At 41.0% G+C, this 24387-nt stretch overlaps 1 protein-coding gene across 1 annotated transcript in view; it reads right to left on the bottom strand.

Annotated features, from left to right (window-relative positions):
* Positions 1–9426: 9426 nt before the first annotated feature.
* LOC119649424 (ninjurin-1) overlaps positions 9427–24387 on the bottom strand; it is a 30499-nt gene continuing 15538 nt past the window's right edge. The window contains exons 3-5 of the mRNA XM_038051571.1: positions 10557–10644; positions 10044–10492; positions 9427–9843 (exon numbers count right to left, since the gene is read on the bottom strand). Coding sequence (XP_037907499.1) covers positions 9664–9843; positions 10044–10492; positions 10557–10644 — 717 coding nt within the window. The 3' untranslated portion in view covers positions 9427–9663. The remainder of the gene's footprint in view (positions 9844–10043; positions 10493–10556; positions 10645–24387) is intronic.

A 24387-nucleotide genomic window follows, 5' to 3' on the forward strand; every position in this document is an offset into this window, starting at 1 on the left:
CTAACGAAATTAACCTGGGAAGTACTTAACTACTTTACGTGATGCCTTTACTCATTGAAATCGAGCTTTTCCAGCTTTACATGTACACGTATTTGTGGGTAAAAAAATTAGTATATTCTTGGCCGAAAAGTGTGTGATGCATAGACAAGGATTTGTTTGCTACACGAGTTTCCGGCTATATCTCAGAAAGTAGAGGCACGGGGGTAATAGCAGGATGTGATGTCAACGCTCACCACATATGCTGGGGAAGTTTGAACATCACTGCAAGAGGATCGAGACTACTGGAGTATTCAGTAGGAGCCGATTTGCAGATCCTAAATGTGAGTAATGAACCCACTTTCTTCAACGTGGTCAGACGAGATGTCATCGACGTCACGGTGGCATCTCCTGACATCGCGGCTCTGATCGGAGAGTGGAGAGTATCAAACGATATCACACTCTCGGATCACAGACGCATTGATTTCGTTATGGGCATAGATCCACCTCCACCCACTCCATTTCGGAATCCGAGGAAGACAGATTGGGTAATGTATCAAACAGAATTGAGCGCCCGAGTCACGATCCCTGGGAGGCGCATCAAATCCATTGCTGGAATTGAGAAGACAACCCAGATGATCACAACTAGCATTAGAGAAGCTTTCGAAGAAAGCTGTCCACTCAAGATGCCAAAGAAGGCTAAAACACCATGGTGGAACTTGGATTTGGTAAAACAGAGGAGAACGACAAGGATGCTCCTTAATCGTGCTCTGAAGGGTGAATCAAGCACTAGCTGGAATCGATATAAAGAGGCACAGAAGGCTCTAAAGGAGAGCATAAGATCGGCTAAACGATAATCTTGGAGACGCTTTTGCGAAGAGACCAACTCTCTTGAGGCAACCTCAAAGCTGAAGCGGATTCTGGTCAAAGAACGTAGCCAGAAACTGGGTTATTTACGTTTACAGAATGGGAAGTACACAGAAAGCGATGAAGAAACGGCAAATCATTTGCTTGAAGTACACTTTCCAGGCAGCATCCAAAATCTAATCTCGGGGTCAACAAGTGCATACAGCCCTCAATCGAGAGACTGGAATTTGGCATGCAAAGTAGTATCACTGGAGCGAGTGAAATGGGCATTTAACTCGTTCCATAGATACAAGTCTGCAGGTCCGGATGGCATCATCTCTGCGCTGGTAAGAGAAGGAATTGATGCCCTGGGTTTACACATTCGGAATATATATTGTGCATGCCTAGCACACACTTATATTCCAATTAAATGGCGGGATGTGAAGGTGTTGTTCATTCCCAAACCAGGAAAACCCACCTACACAGACGCAAAAAGCTTTCGACCGATCAACCTAACGTCCTTTCTGCTAAAAGGACTAGAAAGACTAGTAGATCGGTTCATAAGGGATACATACATTCCTAAATGGCCACTTCACCATAGGCAACACGCCTACCAGAAAGTCAAATCCACGGAGACAGCACTCCATGAATTTACGGCAAAAATTGAAAAGGCGATGCCCGAGAAAGAATACGCCTTAGGCGAATTCATGGACATCGAAGGTGCCTTCAATTATGCCTCATTTGCGGCAATTTGTGATGCGGCAAGACAGCATGGAATCGAACCGCTGCTAATCAGTTGGATCCTTCACATGCTAGAGTGGAGAAAAATCCACATCTCGGTCGGCCAGAAGTCTATTGAAGCAGGATGTCTCAGGGGCTGCCCACAGGGAGGGGTTCTGTCTCCACTGTTATGGCTCTTGGTGATGGATACCCTGCTGTGGCTCCTGGAGGACAAAAAAGTCTTCGCGCGAGCATTTGCGGACGACCTAGCCGTAAGTTTGCGGCAAGTTTGTGGACACAGTATGTGACCGCTTGAATGCAACTCTGCATGTAATCCACAGCTGGTGCCTCCGCAATGGACTCACGGTGAACGCTAGGAAGACTGGACTAGTTATGTTCACTAGGAACGTCAGGTGGGGCAGCTATACGCTACCCACCTTAGCAGGGGCAGAAATCCAGCTGGCACAAACAGTCAAGTACTTGGGCGTACATTTCGACTCCAAGTTAACGTGGAAGCATCATATCCAGAAACAATATCAGAAATCCTGCAGATTGCTCTGGTGCTGTAGGAATGCGATAGGTAAGACCTGGGGACTTTCACCTTAACGGATGTATTGGATGTATACATCCATAATAAAACCCATTTTGATGTATGCATGCATCGTCTGGTGGAAAAGATTGAACTTTGCTAACAGCAGGAAGCTGCTAACGCAGATTCAGAAACTTGGTTGCCTAAGTATTACTGGAGCAATGAGTACTACGCCGACTGCGGCACTTGAAGCTATTCTAAATTTACCCCCCATTCACTTGGAGGTGAAACGGAAAGCGGCCAACGACTCATATAGGCTCGATACCATTGGGGCGTGGAAAGGCGGCCAATCCAACGGGCATGCGTCTATATGGAAATTCCTTGAAAAACATCCGGTAGTCCTGATGCCGACCGATCATATGGTTTCCAGATTCGTCTTTGAAAAGGCATACACTGTCGTAATCACCGAAAGAGAAGAATGGTCGACAAGTGGCCATGAGTCTTTTCAGATTACAGACCTAATAATCTTCACCGACGAGTCAGTCAAGGAGGATGGATCGGGTGCAGGTGTGTTCTCGGAGAATCCGATTATAGAACTGGCCCGACCCCTCGGAAAAATGACGACCATATTCCAGGCGGAGATGTATGCCATTTCATTGGCAGCAGAAGAATGTCTGCGACAAAAATGGAGGGGACGCACCATTCGAATCTGTTCCGACAGTCGGGCGGCATTATCAGCACTAAATGGCAACAACATATCAAGCCAGTTGGTGTGGAGTTGTCATCAGGTGCTGCTGAAACTTGGCCGACTGAACGAAACATTCCTGATGTGGGTGCCAGGGCACTCTAACATCGCCAGTAATGAGGAGGCTGATAGACTGGGCTCGCCGAGGGCCTGGATCCACAATGGTGGGGCCAGAACTAGCTTTTGGAATCCGACCATCTATTGTCAAGTCTACTCTGAAGAGTGAAATTGCAAGGATTCACGCAACCCAGTGGAGAAATTTGGACTCTTGCCGGCAAGCGAAAATCCTTGTGAAAGAGACTAGGGCCACTAGAACGGCATTTTTGTTGTCCCTTAAGAAGTGGGACACGAAAACCCTGGTAGGGCTTTTGACGGGACACTGCCCCTTAAACTTTCCATGTGCCATATGGAAAAGATTGGGGTAGTGGTTTCGGCTGTGTGCAGCCAATGTGAGGAGGAGGAGGAGACAGCCCTGCACTTTTTATGCAGCTGCCCGGCATCCTCAGATCTCAGACGAAGACACCTTGGCAAAATTTTCTTCAATGAAGAATCTGCACACTCTCTGCTTCTTGAGAATGTTCTCAGATTCGCTAAAGCCTGCGAACAGCGTAGGCGGGAAGCCGTTGAATAGGCAACTTACGGGGATAGTACAATGGTCCTAATAATGGCCTGAGTGCTCGGAGCTGCGGCTCCCCCCAGTTAACTAAACTAACTAACTATATCTCAGAAGAAAGGAGTCGTAAAATGAGTGCGTTGTATCGTAGGTACATGACTAGGAAACGAAGAATTTAAGCTGTTTGATACAAATATAAGAGGCATCAAAAATATTTATATAAGTAAAGTTAGATTGTAGAATACCAGGGATGGAGCAGTCCAGGGTGCTAATTGGGGGATACGAACCCATGCGCACAAAGGATTGCTTAAACCTCACCAAAAAGAACCTAGTGGGAATCATAGTGGGAATTCTCACTGGTCATTGTCGGCTGAACTACCACCTAGGGAAGCTAGGGATATCTACGGACACTGCCTGCAGGTTCTGTGAGGAGGAGGACGAAACCTCTATGCACGTCCTGGGACAGTGTCCAGCACTTGCGCAAAGTAGGTCGATACATCTGGGAGAACACTTAATACCAGATGCAAAGCTGAAACTTCTGGAAGTGGGGAACATACTAAAGTTCCTAACGGTTGCTGGCCTGCTTGAGATACTATGATCAACGGGTACACTATAACCAGTAAAAGGGGCACAATAGTTCTTCAAGGACGCGGTGCGACTTTCCCTTAACAAAATAATAATAATAATAATAGATTGTAGAAGCAGAGGTACTTATCATTTGTCAAATGGTCTATACTTAAATTTTCGCTCTCGATAGTGAAATCAGCTATCTTTACTGTGGTGAGTGCAGTGTTTGCCTTACAGACCCTGTTCATTAAATTCGGACCACACTACTTTTTTCCGAAATTTGGTTTTCTTTCTTCCAAAGCTTATTACAGAAAATAGAGATAAAATAGAAAATGCTATTTTTAGATTCCCTATCTTATATATAATTCATTTAATCAAAAGGAATCTGACTTAAACACTAATACTTTGTGAAACTACCTCTAGTGTCAATAACTGCCCTTATTCTGTCAGGCATACTTTCATAGCATCGATCTATCATTTGCTTGATTTCATCGTCATTTTCCCAGAAATCGGCAATTTTTAATTTTAAAACATCTAAACTTGAATTAGGAGAGGCGTAAACCTTAGCTTTTAATAGGCTCCAAACGTTCTCGATGGGGTTGAGGTCCGGGGAATTACCAGGCCACGCTAGAATCGGAATGTCACATCTTTTCAACATATTAATTGTAGATTTAGCACGATGACAAGGTGCACCATCTTGCATAAAGGTTGTTGAATGTCGGCAGCATCGCAGGTAATTAAAATGAGGGCACAAAATGTCGTCAATCAAAAACTGGTATTGGCAGGCATCCATTGTTCCCTCTACAAAATATAGCGGTCCTGGTCCATCGGCTGAGATAAGGGACCATATCATCGCTGCTGGAGGGTGTTTGATAGTTCTTACGACGCAGTCTTCCTGATATCGCTCCGATGGTCTTCTGCGAACATACTGCAGCCTTTCTGTAACAGCTTCCAGCCTGCATTCGTCGCTAAAAGCTACCTAAATGGGGAGAAAAATATGTTTTGTTTTTTAAAAATATGCTTTTGGGGGATTAGGCGATTATATATATTAAAATTATATCTTATTCACTTTTTTCCAGTCATCAACGGAATAGTGCCGATAACGCTTTGCAAACTCTAGCCTGGCTTTCTTCATTCCAGCGGTCAGCTTAGGCTTCTTTGCAGGCCTTCTCGACCGAAGATTGGCTTCGTAATGTCTTCTCCTTAAAGTCATTTGCGAAACATGTATCCCTTCCTCTTGGAGATCCTGATGTAAGCTCCTCAAGGAAGAAAAACGCTTTTCGCAAGCTTGATTAACAATTCTGAGGTCCGTTCGAGGCGTTGTTTTCCTTTTACGACCGCAATTTTGTCGTTTGTTTTCGACTTGTCCTTTGTTAGCCAAATTCGCCTGATTGATTCTGCTAACAGTTTGGTGAGAAACTTTCTCCCTTCTAGCGATATCTCGAAAGCTAAACATTTTCATCTCCAATAATGAAGTTATTGAACTTATTTTTTCAGAATTAATGTCTTTACGTTTACCCATTTTCGAATTTATATATATAATCCAAAGCACTTCTAAATGTTTATTCTTATCCGACTAAAACCACTTTCTTTTCTTTTAATTCACTTAACTTACTCTTTTTCACTTTTAACACACTCTTCTGTGGTTGACTGGTATTAAACTTTTAAATATCTGCCAAATAATGGGGAATTTACGTCGTATAAATAAGTTTAAATATATTTGTGAACATTTTGGATGACAAGCGAAAAGGAAGTTGGATGAAAAAAAGAGTCTTCGAAAAAAGGAAAAACGATATTAGAGACACTTGATAATTTTCTACTGCTTACAATCGTCACCCAAATAACATAAAATTACCGTTATTAGAAAATCCCGTAATATTATAATGTCAGCGACAAAAATTTCGAAGAAATGTGAAAAAGTCGCTGTGGTCCTAATGATGAAGGGGCTGTATACAACAAACCGGTCATTCAGCCTTGTTTTTCGGGTATTGATGAAATATTCAATTTGATGGAAATTTAAAAGATTTCAGTTGGTCTCAGAATAAAGTCAGGCGGAAGAAAACAAATCTCATAAAAAATTCATCCTTATTACTATCAAAGCAGACCCAATTCCAGCACGTTCCTATCCTCGCTGCTTCGTGAATATCTTTTTTGTGATTAATGCAGAATCAACATTAATGTCCTCAACCAAAACTAAATAAAATTAACATTCATTTACCAACCCCCACATTGTTCTTCCCAACCTCAACATCATCGCGGCTAACATCAATTTGATATCTTTGGATTATCTCGAAATCAGCAACCATGCAAGCCACAAACAAGCATGAGGCAATGGGTGTCAATCAATCAGTCACTATGTTACAAAATGTCGATTATCAAAATAGACCGAAATAGGTCGTCGTTTTTAAACGCCACACTTTTGCTGGGTGGCCAAAGGGTAGTATAGAGCCCAAGGAGAAACGTGGATTGGTACCCACGATGGAGTATAAAACCTGGGAAACACCTGCTGAACCAACACCAACAGCTCTACTACAAAACCCTATCTCTACGTCCATGTGGTGACCGCTGGGAGCTCTTTCTTAACGAAAAGCTGCAGACGGAGAAGGATGAAGGCGAGTCTCCCGCGCCTAAAAACGGGGCAAATTGTACCAACTAGTCCTCCAGGTTGGGGGTTGGGTAGGGCTGAAAACCCTACATGGAAAACCGAAGTTATGAAGCTACAAAAGGAGCCTCGGACTAGACGGATTACACAACGACGAAACCGGCAACGACAAAGGAATAACGATTTGTGCATTTTCTCATGGAACGTGTGCTCCCTGTACAGAGATGAAGCTGATGAGCAGCTAGCCGATACCCTGTACCAATATAAGGCTAATGTAAAAGCGTTATAGGAGATGCGTTGGACAGGGACCGGTTTCCTGGAGAAGAGTCGCTACACCATATATTATAGCGGCCATCCAGTAAACCATGTGCTCGGAATAGGTTTCTTAGTCAGCCAAAAAAAATGAAACCTGCTGTTATCGGCTTTGAAAACATAAGCGAACGGCTATGAGCTCTGGGCTTGTGAGGCAAATTTAGAAATATAAGCCTCATTAACGTTCACGCCCCTACAGAGGAGGCTGCAGAGTCGGAGAAGGATACCTTCTACGAAGCAGTAGAACGAACCCTCGAAGTCTGTCCCAGATATGAATCAAAACCATACTTGGGGATTTTAACAGCCAAGTAGGGAAGCAGTCCGTATTCACGCGATACCTCGGCTCCCATAGTTTACATCAAAATACAAATGATAACAGACTGCGAATTATTCAATTAGCAGGGTCACACGAAATGGTTGTTGGAAGTACCTGGTTTGCGCGGAAAACGGTCCACAAACATACGTGGGTCTCTCCAGACGGGACCACTTTCAACCAAATTGACCACGTGTTGATCGAACGCCGTCACCTCTCAGCATTGATGAATGTCAGAACGTATAGGGGGGCTATATAGACTCGGATCACTATGTCGTTGGCATGGTGCTCCGAGCTCGAAATACGACATCACCTGTAATTTCCTCTGACAATTAGGTGAGAGTGAATATTGAAGCCATTCAAAATGCAGCCCTCTGTAATCCCTATAAGAGGGAAACGGATACCGCAATAATCGTAGCTAACAGATATCTTGAAGATGAAACATCAACAAATGATCTTCACAACCACCTGAAGGACGTTATCATTGATACGGCCACAAAGATATTTGGCCCCAGCCACAAAAAAAAATCGGAACGTCTGGTTTGACGATGAATGTAAGCTACCAAAGGAACGGAAGAATACCGCATACCGAGTAATGCTGCATTCTTAAAGAACGCGGGCATACGCAGAGACTTATCACGAACTCTGTCGATTGGAGAAACAACTTCACAGACAAAAAAAGGAAGCCTGGACCAATAGCAGCAATTATAGAGGTATCACTTTGCTGAGTACCATCTATAAGATAGTGTCCACTATCTTGCTAGGTCGGATAGCCTCATACGCCCAGAACATCATTAGCCCATACCAAAGAGACTTCACTCCAGGCAAATCAGCAACAGATCAGATTTTCTCTGTGCGGCAAACGTTGGGAAAACTGCTGGAATATGGACTCCAGTTGCACCATCTTTTCATCGACTTTAAAGCCGCCTATGATAGCATAGCCAGGGTAAAACTGTACACGGTCATGAGGGAATTCGGTATCTCAACGAAATTGATAAGACTGATTAGCCTGACCCTGACCAATGTGCGAGGTCAGATAAAAGCAGCTGAATCACTCTCAAGACCATTCGACATCAACAACGGTCTACGACAAGGGGATGCCCTATCATGCGTCGGCCTTCGAGAAAGTGATTCGCGATGCCGATGTAAATGCGAGAGGCACAACCCCCTTAAAGTCCACCCAACTACTGGCCTACGCTGACGATATCGACATCATGGGAAGAACAACCCGAGATGTACAGTCTACCTTCATCTAGATCGAGCACTGGCTGGCTGAGATGGAGCGATATCGTAAGCCAGGACGCTAGACAGGTTTTAAGGATATCGAATTGGTGGACCTCGGCGCAAAACCAGAATGTCTGGAGTTCCTTATTAAAGCGGACCTAGAGCGGATATCGGTGATGATCAGAACGGGAGAATTTTGAAATAGTTGCATGGATGTAAGACCGATTAATGGCTTTTCTGCGTGCCAGTGGTACTAAGCCTACATGCGTCAATAACTACTTTTTGCTTCACCTGTACCGGTGTAGTTGCCGTCACTCCACCAATGCATTTCTGAGCCTATGTTAACGACTTCCTGCTAATAAAAAAATTTAGCTTCCAGTGAACCAGTGAACCGGTTGTGGCAATAGTCCCCAGATCCTGGCTATTCCAGTCCTGCAACTACAAATCAATCTCCGTTGAAATATGTAGCAAATCGTTGTGAATAAAGTGATGTCCATGAACACGCCCAAGGCGTATACCTTTTCGGATATCACCCTCTGGTTTTCGATGTGAGCTCGTAAATTGCCGCCTCCATGGATTGGCCTTTCTAGTGGACATGCTTCCTGCAAAGAAGTGACGACTTGGAAAGATACATATATATCCCTTATGGACAGGTGTATCTTCCCCCCTTTGATCTTCCCAATCCTTTTAGAAGAAAATGCTCTTCATCAGAGCGTTCCTAACCTATTTGTATTGATTCTAGTTCTCAGTTGATCGACCTTCAGAGTTCGGTTGAGAAATGTCCTTGCACTTAATTTCACCCTTCTGGAGTTTGTTAACGTTATTAGGTTTTGATTCCTTTCAGAAGAATGGTTGAAGGATTTATATTGAATATTTTCCTGATTGCGTTGCAGGTGGCGTTTTCTAATATCTTTCAAGTTGGATTTTTATCTACATTTTATTTTTAGGAAACATAATACGATTGTAATTCAAACAAACATTCAAACTTAAATTTATGACTTTTGTATTTAAAGCATGAGTTTCGTCCAAAACTTTGCACAATATTCTTTCCTTAACATATTTCTATACTTAAAGTATATATCACACAATATTCCATATAAATCATTTTGATCAAATAATGGCATTCATAAAAAAATATAAATAATGTTTCAGTATCTTAAATTTAATTTTAACAACTAGATCCTACGCTATAAACGAAAACAAATTCCAAACAAAATTATGCCCTCATTTCTGGGGGCGGGTCAGCAACCCCAAATGCCGATATGAAGACATTCACTATTGTTACGATAAAAATGCCAATTATCGTGAAATTGTTGATTCTGTTTGCTTTGCATATCTCCTTCTTGTCTTTCACATTATAACGACTGTTCAGAATGAGTCCAACGCCAACGGCAATCTGGAAGATTGAAGTGGAGAATTAGAGAATATTTAAGATAGATTTACAATAATTTTAGAAAGGAAATTTTTGAATTTTGCAAGAAAAGAAAATTTGCAAAGTATATGGTATGTAGCATGCAAATAGAATCCTCTGGTGAATACTCCAGCGAATAGATTGACTTAATAACAATAACTAAAGGGAGAGCGTTGGATCCTTACCTGGAACACTAAACTCATTACAATGAAAATGAGACTGGCATAATAATAGGGATGTCTTTTATATGATTCCAGTACGTATCGAAGTTGGTTTGCATTTGCCGAAAGTAGCGCCAAGTCCATCATCCCTTGTGCCAAAGTTTTCTTATGCTGGTATTCATTTACATCTGGAATAATCGTCGGTACGCCATTCACGTTGACAACATTTGGACCGAACTCTGGTGCAAAAGGGAATGGCTGTCCAGGACGATCTGAGTCGGTTTCGTCGCCGCCAGGACCTCGTGGTACAATACCATTTGGTTCTTCAGGTGATAATTCGGTGTCAGGATTTTCGGGGAATGATGGTGGTATATCTGTGTCGGGCGGAAAGAAACCGTCGTCGATACCTGGACGTGCGTCTGGAGTGAATGGTACATCATCGTCTGGACCTTCATCAGAATCATGTTCAGGATCTGAAAAAAAAAATTGTGTTATACTATAGGTCTAATGCTTGGAGTAATTGTGGGCAGGACTTACGGGCAATCGGAGGTTTTGTAGGGTCTTTAGGCACTAGAGGTTCAGCGTCTTCTTCTGCCAGTTCAATATTTCTTGCACGCCGATCAGCCTGAAAAGAAACGATACTAGTTAGCTTTTTTTCCGAAATAGAAACAATTATCATCATCATCAACGGCGCAACAACCGGTATTCGGTCTAGGCCTGTCTTAATAAGGAACTCTAGATATCCCGGTTTTGCGCCGAGGTCCACCAATTCGATATCCCTAAAAGCTGTCTGGCGTCCTGACCTATGCCATTGCTCCATCTTAGGCAGGGTCTGCCTCGTCTTCTTTTTCTACCATAGATATTGCCCTTATAGACTTTCCGGGTTGGATTATCCTCACCCATCGTCTTCTTTTTCTACCATAGATATTGCCCTTATAGACTTTCCGGGCTGGATTAAGTGACCCACCCACCGTAACCTGTTGAGCCGGATTTTATCCACAACCGAACGGTCATGATATCGCTCATAGATTTCGTCGTTATATAGGCTACGGAATCGTCCATCCTCAAGTAGGGGGCCAAAAATTCTTCGGAGGATTTTTCGCTAGAATGCGGCCAAGAGTTCGCAATTCTTCTTGCTAAGAACCCAAGTCTCCGAGGAATACATGAGGACTGGCAAGATCATTGTCTTGTACAGTAAGAGCTTTGACCCTATGGTAAGACATTTCGAGCGGAACAGTTTTTGTAAGCTGGTATAGGCTCTGTTGGTTGACAACAACCATGCGCGGATTTCTTCATCGTAGCTGTTATCGGTTGTGATTTTCGACCCTGGATAGGAGAAATTATCAACGGTCTCAAAGTTGTATTCTCCTATCCTTATTCTTCCTGTTTGACCAGTGCGGTTTAATGTTGTTGGTTGGTTGGTTTTCGATGCTGACGTTGCCACCATATACTTTGTCTTGCCTTCATTAATGTGCAGCCCAAGATTTCGCGCCGCCTGCTCGATCTGGATGAAGGCAGTTTGTACGTCTCGGGTGGTTCTTCCCATGATGTCGATATCGTCAGCATAGGCCAGTAGTTGGATGGACTCAAAGAGGATCGTACCTCTTGCATTTACCTCAGCATCACGGATCACTTTCTCGAGGGCCAGGTTAAAGAGGACACATGATAGGGCATCCCCTTGTCGTAGACCGTTGTTGTGGTCTTGATGTCTTGAAAGTGATCCTGCTGCTTTTATCTGGCCTCGCACATTGGTCAGGGTCAGCCTAGTCAGTCTTATCAATTTCGTCGGGATACCGAATTCTCTCATAGCCGTGTACAGTTTTACCCTGGCTATGCTATCATAGACAGCTTTAAAGTCGATGAATAGATGGTGCAATTGTTTTCCATATTCCAACAGTTTTTCCATCGCTTGCTGCAGAGAGAAAATCTAATCTGTTGCTGATTTGCCTGGAGTGAAGCCTCTTTGGTATGGGCCAATGATGTTCTGGGCGTATGGGGCTGTTACGATTCTAAAATCACATTTTACGGTAGATCCACATTTAGTGAAATCGGTAACCGTTGTGTTAATAGTCTGAGTTCCGATTCGGATACACGTGGTGAAACAACGATTACTGAAAACAGTATGTGCTCTTTAGGGGATTTGTTCAAGTTTGTTCAGACCTTCTCAGGGAAATCTGACGATGTGTTCAACTTTTTAAACAGTTGTACGCAGGCCATGGAATTGGCCACAGAGGAGCAAAAGCCTGTGTTGTTTCGGTACATCCAAACACAAATCAAAGGTGATAGCGGTCTCCAAGGAACGAGATGTTTCGTTTACCTGGACGACATTGTTGTGTACGGCTATGATCTCGAAGATCATAATACTAGATTACGCGAAGTGTTTGAGAGATTAAAAATTAATAATCTGCGCCTACAACCTGACAAATGCGAATTTTTACGCAAGGAGGTTGCCTACTTAGGGCATATCATTACCTAAGATGGAGTTAAAATGGACCCGAAAAAGATACAAGCGGTGGTAACGCTAGAGCCACCCCGGACACAAAAGGAAGTGAAATCCTTCCTGGGTATGACGGGATACTATAGGAGATTCATGAAGGATTATGGAAAAATTGTCAATCCCATTAATAAATTACTAAAGAAAGATACTGAATTCGTTTGGACGAACGAATGCCAAAAGGCATTTGACATCATTAAACAAAAACTTACAGAGGAACCAATATTAAAATATCCCAATTTCGAGAAAACTTTTACACTTACGACTGATGCCAGTGGATACGGCATTGGAGCGGTCCTTAGTCAAGAATACGATGGGAAAGACCTTCCAATTCCGTTCCTATCCAGATCCTTGAATTTAGCCGAGAAAAACTATTGCACATATGAGAAGGAATGCCTTGCTGTCGTATGGGCAGTAAAGCAATGCCGACCTTACCTCTACGGAATGCTATTTGTGATCAAGACAGATCACAGACCACTTCAGTGGCTCAAAAACTTAAAAGAACCTAGTAGTCGACAAGGTAGATGGCGAACAATTTTAGAGGAATATGACTACGAAATTAAGTATCTGCCTGGAAAAGAAAATTATATTGCCGACGAGTTAAGTCGTAACAGAAACATAATGATAACCAACGTGATCGATGACCGGGGCGAATCCAACAAAGGGGTTACCAAGTCTGATGATCACAATCAACCAGAGAATCATGAATTATCCTTCGAAGAAATTGATAGCAATCCCAGAACAATAGGTGGTAACAGAGTTTCTAAAGGAAAATTAGACAAAATTCCAGACCATAAAATTATTGTAGTAGACAAAACAGACAGACTGCAACTTATAAAGAAGCATCATGATGGATACATCGGCGGGCACCGAGGCATAAACGCGGTGGAAACAGCCATAAAGGAAAATTATTATTGGTCTAGTATGCATAAAGATATTTCAGAATACATGAAAAATTGTGAACATTGTCAGAAATTTAAAATCATACGCCAAAATAAGAACTTACCAATGGTAGTTAGTGAACTGAAAGGTCAACCTTTCGAGCGTATATCAATCGACATCGCGGGACCATACAGATACTCGGGGGCGAATAGTAGCGCTATCTATAGCCTTACCATACAGGATAATCTTTCTAAGTATATTCGCTTCGCACCATTGCAGGATACAACTGGCGAGACAGTAATGGAAACAATCTTGAAATATTGGATCTCATACTTTGGAGCTCCAGTTGAAATACTGTCAGATAATGCACCAAATCTGACAGCTGGTTGCTTGCAAAAATTTTGTAAGAAGCTGGGAATAAATATGATATCGTCCAGCTCCTATCATCCACAAACAAATGGAGCAGTAGAACGCTCACACGCCAGACTAGCCGAATATTTAGGAACAACAATGGATGAATTAAAAGATGACATGGACTGGGAGACTAGGTTGAGTCTTGCTTGTCTTTGTTACAACCAGACAATACACAGCACGACCTGCTATTCTCCTCATGAATTACTATTTGGTATTAAGCCTAACGTATTTAAAGTTCCACATACCAGGGACATAGCAGAGGACAGAATCGATGTCATTACAAACCACTTAGGAAACATAAGAAAAAATGCTTCCAAAAATGACTTAAATAAGAAAAATAAATCCAAGGAAAGATATGACAAGAAAACAACTAGTAAAACCATTAACTATGAACTAGGTCAACTAGTATTTGCGAAAAACTTAGCCATTTCAAATAATAAACTTAAACAAAAATGGATCGGACCTTATAGGATAGTTAAGTTAGGACCACATAGTGTAGTTATAAAAGATTCAAGAGACACTCGCAATAAATTTAAAACTTTTAATAAAAAAAATATTAAATCGTATATGAAACGTAACGATGAACATATTACAGAATCGCCGCAACCTGGACCATCGAGGCCTTGAATATTAGAAAGTGGGACTTTCCTGGCGTTTATTTTAAACATATGGGGGAAACTCATTTCATAAATAGTGAAGTAAGTTTAATCAGAACATTAGACATAACGGAAATAGAAATGGAAATAGCGAATATAAGACAATTAGCTTTGAGTATTAATAAGCTATGTATCGAGGAACTTAAACAATGTAAAACCCTTAAATTAAACAGTGAACTTCATATTCGAAGACTAAATAATAACTTAAATAGCGTCTATGGTCTTTTGGGAATCAGCCCAAACATTCGACTCAAACGTGGACTCGTTAATTTGGTGGGCTCAGGCTTGAAATTTTTATTTGGTACTATGGATGCAACCGACTCTGAAAAAATTAGAGCAGTTTTAGACACAGTTGAAAAGAATGAGCTCAATGTTAAAATCGGGATGGAGAAAAATTTACTTTTGATAAAAGAAATCAATAAACAGTCTAAAATGATAAATATGGAACAGGACACAATTAAATCACGGATAAATGAAATCATCAATGAAATCGAGGAAGCTAATAATCATGCAAATGATCATGAAAAACTGATTATACTACGAAGAACTTTTCTCAAAAATAAATCATAAAATCGAGGTTACTGATATGAAAATTGAAACTTTTCGAGACTCTCTATTATTTTTACAAACGGGAATTCTACATCCGTTTATTTTAGAACCGGAGCAACTTCTGGAACAACTGAACAAATTGCAGGAAAAAGATAATTTAGCCATTGATCCTACTTATTAAAGTAACTACCAACAATTAATGAAGGATCTAAAATTGAAAGCTTTTATTAAAGAAAAGAAAGTATATGTTGTGATAAGCATAGATACAGTCACGAAATAAAATTTTGATTTATACGAAGTTCTTATCTTCCCGTATATAAAAGAAAATAATGTAATAACTCTAGAAAATCTTCCAAGATATTTAATAGTCAGCAAAGATCATGAACATTATGCAACGTCAAATGACATTGATTGTAAAATTTTCATAAATAAAAATATTTGTAGACCAATACCTGTAAAATCTATCTATTCAAAAACTTGTATCACAGAACTGTATTTTAGACATCATGATAAATTTTGTCAATTTCGAACACTAAACCTTGAATTAGATATAATGCACAAAATAAACAATTTACAACTCATTATCTCTAACTCAGTTGAAACTAATTACGAACATCGATGTAATAAAACTGAAAATTCAAAACTATTAGGAACTTACTTAGTAACACTTGCCGAAGATTGTTCTATACATTATGTAAACCATGATTATATCCCAGTTAAGAAAGGAGAACAAGTAAATTCTGTAAAAGACCGACTAGTAGAACTAGAAAATTGTTGTTTCAATTTGAATCTTGATGATATAAAGCAAAGTAACGTTAAAATAAATAAATTAGCATCTGATAATATCCATGAGTTGAAAGACTTAACGGCTGAAGTAGCAGAACAATCCAATTTTTGGGAAAATAATATCAAACCTTTGCCTAAATTGATGTATGAAAATAAATGGTATAGTACAACTTTTGGAACTATAATTGCAATTGGTATCATCTATTCTGTAGTTAAGTGCTGTTTTCGAGAAAATGCTAAATTCACCTTGTTCAAGAAGTGCTTTTGTATAAACAGAAAGAAAAAACTTGCTATTCATCCAAAGGTAGAATATTTGAAAGAAAACACATCTAGAGAAACAACTATTGAGAATCTACCACGTCTAAGGATCAACCTGTAACTTATGTGAACTAAAAAATGATTAATTGTAATAAAATACTGTAAAATTCTAGAAAATAAGAAAGTAAATATTTTTGTAAAGAATAATGTGAAAAGGAAAAAGCAATTACAAAAGGATACAAAATTTCATTAAGTTGAGGGACCAACTTCCGTGTAACAAAGGGGAGTTGTTACGATTCTAAAATCACATTATCACGTTGAAGAAAAACGTGACTTGATTACACGCGCTTTAAAATTTTTGTCTACGTTCAATTTTTTCGCAGACTTTGGAATTCATTCCTTTTCCAAATTCAATAATGCTTAGTAATCGGTTTTTTCTTTTAAATGTAGCTTGCGGGCTAGACATGTCGCCCAGTTTTTATTAACTAACTTCAGCGGAAGCTCTGTCGGTTTGGAACCTTAAATAAAACTTACTCCGGAAATAATTTAGATCTGTGTCTATTTTTACTAGAAGAAGGAAGTTCACTTGATCAACTGGAACAGCGAATAATTCGACCAGATCATCACCTCCTCCGGAAGCAATCATTGTTGGGAATCCCTGACCTTGGATTCCTTCATAACAGGGCTATCCGGCCTAGCAAGATAGTGGAGAATATCTTATAGATGGTACTCAGCAACGTGATACCTCTATAATTGCTGCACTGTGTGATATCTCCCTTTTTATGTATGAGACATATAATGCCTAGTTGCCAATCGTCAGGCATTGATTCGCTGTCCCATACCTTGAGCATAAGTTGATGAACCACTTGGTGTAACTGGTTGCCTCCATATTTAATTAATTAATCTCGGCAGGATGAGCATCGAGGTGTATAAGGCTTCATTCTGCTGACTTGTTGGTAAAACTTCCGTGCCTGGTGCGGCTGCTCCCTGTAATTTTCGAGTTCACAGACTTGATGATTCTCCAAGGCTTCCTTTTTCCGTCTGTGAAGTCGCTTCTCCGCTTGACGGAGTTCGTGATAAGTCTCTGCGCGTGCCCGCATTCTTTGAGAATGCAACAGTACTCGGTATGCAGCATTCTTCTGTTCCGTTGCTAGCTTACATTCAACGTCAAACCAGCCGTTCCGACCTTTTTTGCGGCTGGGGCCAAGTATGTTTGTGGCGGTATCCATGATAACGTTCTGCAGGTGGTTGTGAAAATCATTTGTTGATGCTTCATCTCCAGGACCTCTGTTGACTGCGGTTATTGCGGCATCCATTTCCCTCTTATAGGTGCTGTGTTGTGGATGGCTTCAGTATTCACTCTCACCTGATTGCCAGAGGGGATTGTAGGTGGTGCCGTAATTCGAGCTCGGAGCACCATTCCACCGAGATAGTGGTACGAGTCTATATTGGCCGGATGGCCGCTATAATATATGGTGTAGCGGCTCTTCTCCAGGAAACCGGTCCCTGTCCATTGCATCTCTTGTAACGCTGTTATCGGCTAGCTGCCCATCAGCTTCATCTCTGTACAGGGAGCGCACGTTCCATGAGAAAATGCGCAAATTGTTAATCCGTAGTCGTTGCCGGGTTCATCGTTGTAAGATTCATCCTGTCCGAGGCTCCTTTCGTGGCTTCGTAACATCGGTTTTCCGTGTAGGGTTTTCAGCCCTACCCAACCCCCAACCTGGAGGACCAGTTGGTACATTTGGCCCCGTTTTTAGGCGCGGGAAACTCGGAGATAGAAACAATAGCTACATGAAAAGTATCTTGAAGTGAAGTGGTGGCAAGACGAACGTCAACCGTTCTTTAAATGAGTGCCTAACGAAGCGGGTTGGATTCTATTGTTGAAGGATTGGGGATTCTATACAATCTTCCGATTGTAGTTCCAAGTACCATTGAATTTGAGTAGAGTTGGGAATTTCTTGGAATAAATTCCACCCAAGTGCTTCTAATGTTATTTACAAACTCACTTTTTTCATACTATTGACTCCATTATTAGCAAACATTTGGTTGATGGTCTAAAAGCAAATGTAAACATGTGCCCACATCATCATCTCCATGGCAGAAAATTCACTAAAGCTTTTCAGTACATTGACTCCCGATTTCGGATCTTTTCTAGATGAAATTTACCTTGAACTTGTTCGTAATCAATGCTGGAAGCAAAAATTCGTGGTATCGTAAAGAAGCTGGACCATGATTTTCAGTAACCATTCTCATTTCTGGTTTTATGTCTATACGATGCCAATAGGCATCTGTGATGCTGAATATCTTTTCGACAGACGTAGGCGGCTATTAATGGCAGACACAAGTTGTATGAAATATGACGACTTTTTCAAAGCTCTCGCTTCGAAAATAAAAGATATACTTTTCTGATCTCCTCATTGGATATGATTAAAAAAATTCCTTGCATTATATATATTGCATTTTTTGCGACATATTCAAAACTCCTCGTGGACAGTTTGAATTTGATTAAAAAAATCAAGAAGCTACATTTTGAGGATTTCATCTGAAGTAATCAAGACTGTGTCTGTGTCTAATTTTATTTGGAATGCCAAAACTCTTCTTTTGAATTTATTGGGGACTAGAATTAAACATTTTCACATAATCTTTTTCTGTACAAATGTTTTACTTGTTTCGTTTCTTAATAATCTCACAATAAAACCAGAATTTCCTGTTACGATAAGATGGTGACCGCAAGTGCATAGAAAATGGGGCTTTTTAGTTTTTTTCAAGACTTTTATTGGCGGAAATTAATTAATACGAACTGATCCGATTCATAGATAAAATGTATATATTTTTGATAAAGACGCCCTAGCGGATGTAGATACGGAAGGAAGAAAAGAGTAAAATAAAAATATTTTCAAATGCAAACATTTCAGATGAAAGTATAGTGGAATTTCTTAAGGAATCATAACTGACACTTTATTATATAATTAATGAAATAATGGACTTAATTTAGATTTGTCTCAAATCTAAAATTTACCGCAATGTCGTCCGTCCAGTCGCTCTCTATGGTTCTGAGTGTTGGCCGACTATAAAAGACAATGAACGACGTCTTGCGGTAATGAAGACGAAGATGCTACGTTGGACTAGTGGCGTCACACGGTTAGATCACATCCGAAATGAGGATATCCGCGAACGTTATGGGGTTGCACCGATCGTGGAAAAGTTGCGAGAGAGGCGTCTTCGATGGTATGGTCACGCACTTCGTGCCAACGAGAATTCACTTGCCAAGATTGGTCTGAACATCGAAGTCGATGCTTCAGTTTTGTTACATGAATGTTAAAGCTAGTGTCGGTGTGTGTTCGCATCCACTAAAAATCTCTCCAGCTCTGATCCTGCGGGAAGACTATTTACCATACTTTGTTTTGCATCTTTACAATTGCGGAGGTAACTCCATGTCAAAGGCAGCCAGTAACAATTACCGTATGCTAGTAATATGGTTGCTGGTCACCATATTGGGTGACGACTAACATTCCCGACGGCTAAAAACTATAAACACGATCGTTAAATTAAATTTAGACTTATAACAGACGTTATCCACTCCAAAAAATGTGCTAGTCACATTAGGCTTTCGAATGAGCATTGTTATAGTCTTTTGGGATAGTTTAAGAGGAATAAATCAGAGTTTTGGCGAGCGGGAGAGGACAAAGACGAACGCAAATATCCATAATGGATCGAAATTTGAATACAGGACAATAAGATTAAATTCTTACAACGAACCATTTATTTATGAAAAATGTATAAAAATACATGTTGAATTCGAAATTCAGATTTACAACATTCCCTCATCCGATTGAGGAGGGGATTGAGAAGGAACAAGATGAAGTGGTTCCAGTACATATAAGCCAGGAAAGTATCAATTTTGAAGTAAAGAAGGAAATGCCAGAAGTGAGTGCAGAGACTTCAGGTGACACGAATCAGGTGATACCAGATCAAGTGGGAAAAAAGTCACCAGAAGAAACAAGTGTGAAACAAGAAGTTGTACCAGAAGAAAGTAAAGAAGATGGAGAACCTTCGTCAAGTGTAACACAGGGGGATGCTCCGGTCAGTAGTCATAATAGTACTGCAGATGAAGAGTTTGTAGATGTTTCGGACACTGAATAGCCCGTGGGAGTGCCTGAAGAACAAGAGACTTCACTACCGACCAGAGTTCAAAAGCAGCCGGACAGGTATGGTTTTTCAAGTGTTTGTGCGAACAGTGGAATAGACTGTGGTGAAATTACTTTAGAAGAAGCTCTCAATGGACCTGAAAGTGTTCAGTGGAAGAACTTGATTCGTTTGAACAGACTGATGCTTGGGAAGTTGTGAACTTACCTGTTAATAGTACTGTAGTGCCATGCAAATGGGTTTTCAAACGTAAAGTGGATAGTGACAATAACATTACATATCGAGCTAGGTTAGTAGCTAAAGGATTTGTCCAAAGACCCGGTATAGATTTCGATGGGACTTTCTCGCCTGTTTTGAGACATTCCTCATTGAGACTTCTGTTTGCCTTGGCAGTTGAAATGAATCTTGATATAACTCATCTTGATGTTAAGACTGCATTCCTCAATGGTTTTTCAAATGAGACTGTGTTTATGAAAATACCAGTGGGTTTAAACTGTCAAAATGTAAGCAATAAAGTTCTTAAATTAAAACGGGCAATTTATGGATTAAAGCAGGCCTCTCGTGCCTGTAAAGCAGGCCTCTCGTGCCTGGTATGACAGGGTGAATGATTTTTTGCGGAAAATTGGTTTTAAAAGATCTCCATTAGAGCCATGCTTTTATACTAAAATGGATGATAAAATAAAGATAGTTACAGTCAGTTGGAAACAGAATCTCTAAGAATAATTTATCTTCCATATTCAGAATAAAGGATTTAGGATTTGTAAAATACTGCTTAGGTATGAGAGTCAATGTGGATAAGGTAAATAGAACAATAACTTTGGATCAAGAACAATATATTGAAAAATTGTTGTTAAAGTTCAATGTAAAGAATTGTAAATCTATAAAAAAACCTATAGAGCCTAAATTAAATTTAGATAAAAGTGAAAATTGTAATACTCAATATCCTTATCAACAGCTGATTGGTTGTATGATGTATTTAGCAATATTAACTAGACCAGATATTGTTTTTTCAGTAAATTATTTAAGTCAGTTCAATAAATGTTATGGTGAGAATCATTGGGCATACGCTAAAAGAGTTTTAAAGTATTTAAAAACAACCAAAAGCTATTGTTTAAGATATACTGCTGATAGTAATTCTAAATTAAAAGCCTTTGTAGATGCCAATTGGGCAAGTAATATAACTTTGTTAGTAATGGTGCGATTTCCACCAAACTCGGTAAGATCATGCTCTACACTATAGCCTACATCACTGCAATTTTGTGGTACCAGGTTGAAGTTAAGGGGGGTTTTGCAGCGAATTACTAAAAATTATAGTAATATACTATTATTAACTTTATTTGAAGAGATATCGGTATGGAAGGTATTTCGGAGCCTAGGCATCATATAGTGACAGCCTCCTGATTTTTTTTTCAGATTTTTCGGTTTGGCAGTTTCTGAGAATAGCCCCCTTAAAAAAATGATCACTTTTAACCCCCCGAACTCCCCACCTTTCCAACAAATGTCAAAACTAAGACCGGCTTCGAAAAGTACTAACCGAGACTTTTAATTTGATACCCCGCATGACTATATTTGATGAAAAAAAATTTTACATCCGCCTTTTGCATGTAAATTCGACGTAAAATGATGTAACTCACTGTATGCGTGAGCGTTCACAGTTCTCATCTTTGTACCAAATTTGGTGTCAATCGCTATAACCGTCTCCGAGAAAAATGCGTGTGACGGACAGACAGACAGACAGACGGACAAACAGACAGTAAATCGATTTTAATAAGGTTTTGTGTTTACATATGTATATAAGAGAGAGACGCCTGCACTCGTTCTCTATTTCTCTGCGCCAAGCGCCTTTGAGGCACCATCTTGGGAGAGTGGATTCCACTGCATGGTATATACAGCAAAGCAATTGTCGCTAATCTTTAATGTCCGACCTATCCACTGCCACTTCCGCATTCCGATCACAATGCGTAGAGGTGCCAAGCCTGTGCGCTGACCAAGTTCTTAGTTCGTAATTGTATCAGGTCAGCGTATTCCGATGATACGACATAGGTGTTGACTAAGGTTTGGAGCTTTTAAGTAACAGTGGGGGTCACTCCCATATAGCAACACAGAAAGTATAGTCTCACTTTAATATTGTCGTTGAGATAACTGCATTTTCAGATTTTGGAGAAGGTAGAGAAACGGGATCTCGCGTTGTTAATGTATCGGGGAACATCTAGGTCGGTGTCGCCGTCACACTTTCCCAGATATATAAAATGATCGACGCCTTCGATGCCCTGCCCAGTGATGCAGATAGAGAGAGTGCGATGACCCTTCAAACTGAGAATCTTGATTTTGTTGGCGTTTATCTTCGATCCAACTCTACCTGGCTCTCCTACCTAATCCGGGCCAATTGGCCAACATCCATGACTCGGTGAGAGAGCAAACATATGTCATCAGCGTTGTCGAGATGTTTAAGGAAAGATGTCATAACATAATCCATTAAACTCTTGCACGTCTTTTGGGCAAGCCAGTCTGAAGAACATCCACGATAATAAGATATTATTTCGGTGACGAGATGCAATCCTGATGAACTTCGCTTTGGACCTCAAAATTCTCTGCGATTGTATCTCGTTGCAGCACGGGACACTTTGCGCCGTTATATGTCGCTCTGATAATGGCTATTAGTTTCTCTGGAGTGGCCCTGAATACACTATTGAAAGTTTTTCGAAATCGATAGAAAGCAGATGAAGCGAAAATCAAAACTCTGCGCATTGGTAAAAAATCTGGAGCGGGAACTGGCCTGCTCTCTTTCCATCAAACTTTCGAAATGTTCTTTGATGCGTTCCAGAATTATTTAGCTATTATCTACTATCGTAGCTTTTATCGCGGCAGGGAGCATCCAGATACTCATGCAATTGTCACACTCATAGCGCGTGACCTTCTTTGGTATTTTAACGATCTCCTCCTTCCTTCACTTTCTGGGAAAGGTCTCGGATTTCCAGGATTTCCGTACGAATCGAACGAGCAGGTCTCCAGTAACTGCAGATGCAGTGATAAATAATTCTGCGGCGACACCGTCAAGTCCAGCGACTTTACTCCGTTTGAGTGCATTCATGGCCGAAATGATTTCTCTTCTTCTTGGAGCAACAGTCCGTATCGATATGTCACGGTGACTAGCCTTTTCATCCAAGAGGGGAGGAACCTTACCTCACCACGCAATGAAGTTTTTTTCTACCTCTTCAAAATTAATAGACAAGGAGGGGGCAAGCTTTCTCCAAACTACAATTTCGCCTTCTTCAGTACAGCTACAAAGAAGTAACTTTAATTTTAGGCTGGACTACAAGTAGCAGACGAAAATCTAATCAGCTATTCAGTTACTCGTCATTTCGAATGAGAACTCGACAGTTACCGTCATGTCTATGAACCCAATAAAACAAAAACGTCATGTTTTTCATGTTTGAGGAGCCAACGAAAGGTGGGATTTCCACCGGCCGAACTAAATCAACGTCATCTGAAGCAGTACGAAGTATCGAATGAAGCTATGATACAATTCATCATTGATCTTCCATATCTCGAATGCAATTAGGGCTCGGGGGTTTTCCGGCTAAGTGCGTGGTCGAGCCGTCATTTTGTTTTCTTCCCAATTTAGCCTCGCGTTTGTTTGGATGTAGCTTTCATGCTTGCTCCGATAACTCTAGACTCCAAATCCATTCAAGTAGAGGTACTGTTGGAGTCATTTGCGGAGCTGGATATCGTGCTGGCCAACGTTGGATTTGTGCCCACCTTTCGAGGAGGAGGGTCGGGTTCGATCGTTGACCTGACATTTGTTAGCACTTCATTGGTGAGGGAGATGGCTTGGCAAGTGAGTGAGCACTACACCCACAGTGACCACCAGACCATCTTCCTCCGCATTAGGAACCGGGGAAGCAGTCAACGACGCTCTGGAGGTGGAAAGGCTAAGGCGGTTGGCTGGTCTATCGGAGCTTTCGACGAGGAGACATTCCTGGCCGCATTGGAGGGAGCCCATGATTCGGATGGAACAGCGGTGGAAAGGGTCACACAGCTGTCTCAGCGTGTAACCGAAGCATGCGACGCTACGATGCTACGACGACGTTTGCACCACAGCAAGAGGCCAAATTACTGGTGGAACACGGAGATCGCTGCCTTGAGATCCTCTTGTCTCCGAGCGAGGAAACTTTCCCAC

This window comes from Hermetia illucens, chromosome 2, assembly GCF_905115235.1.
Source record: "Hermetia illucens chromosome 2, iHerIll2.2.curated.20191125, whole genome shotgun sequence".
Lineage (NCBI taxonomy): Eukaryota > Metazoa > Arthropoda > Insecta > Diptera > Stratiomyidae > Hermetia > Hermetia illucens.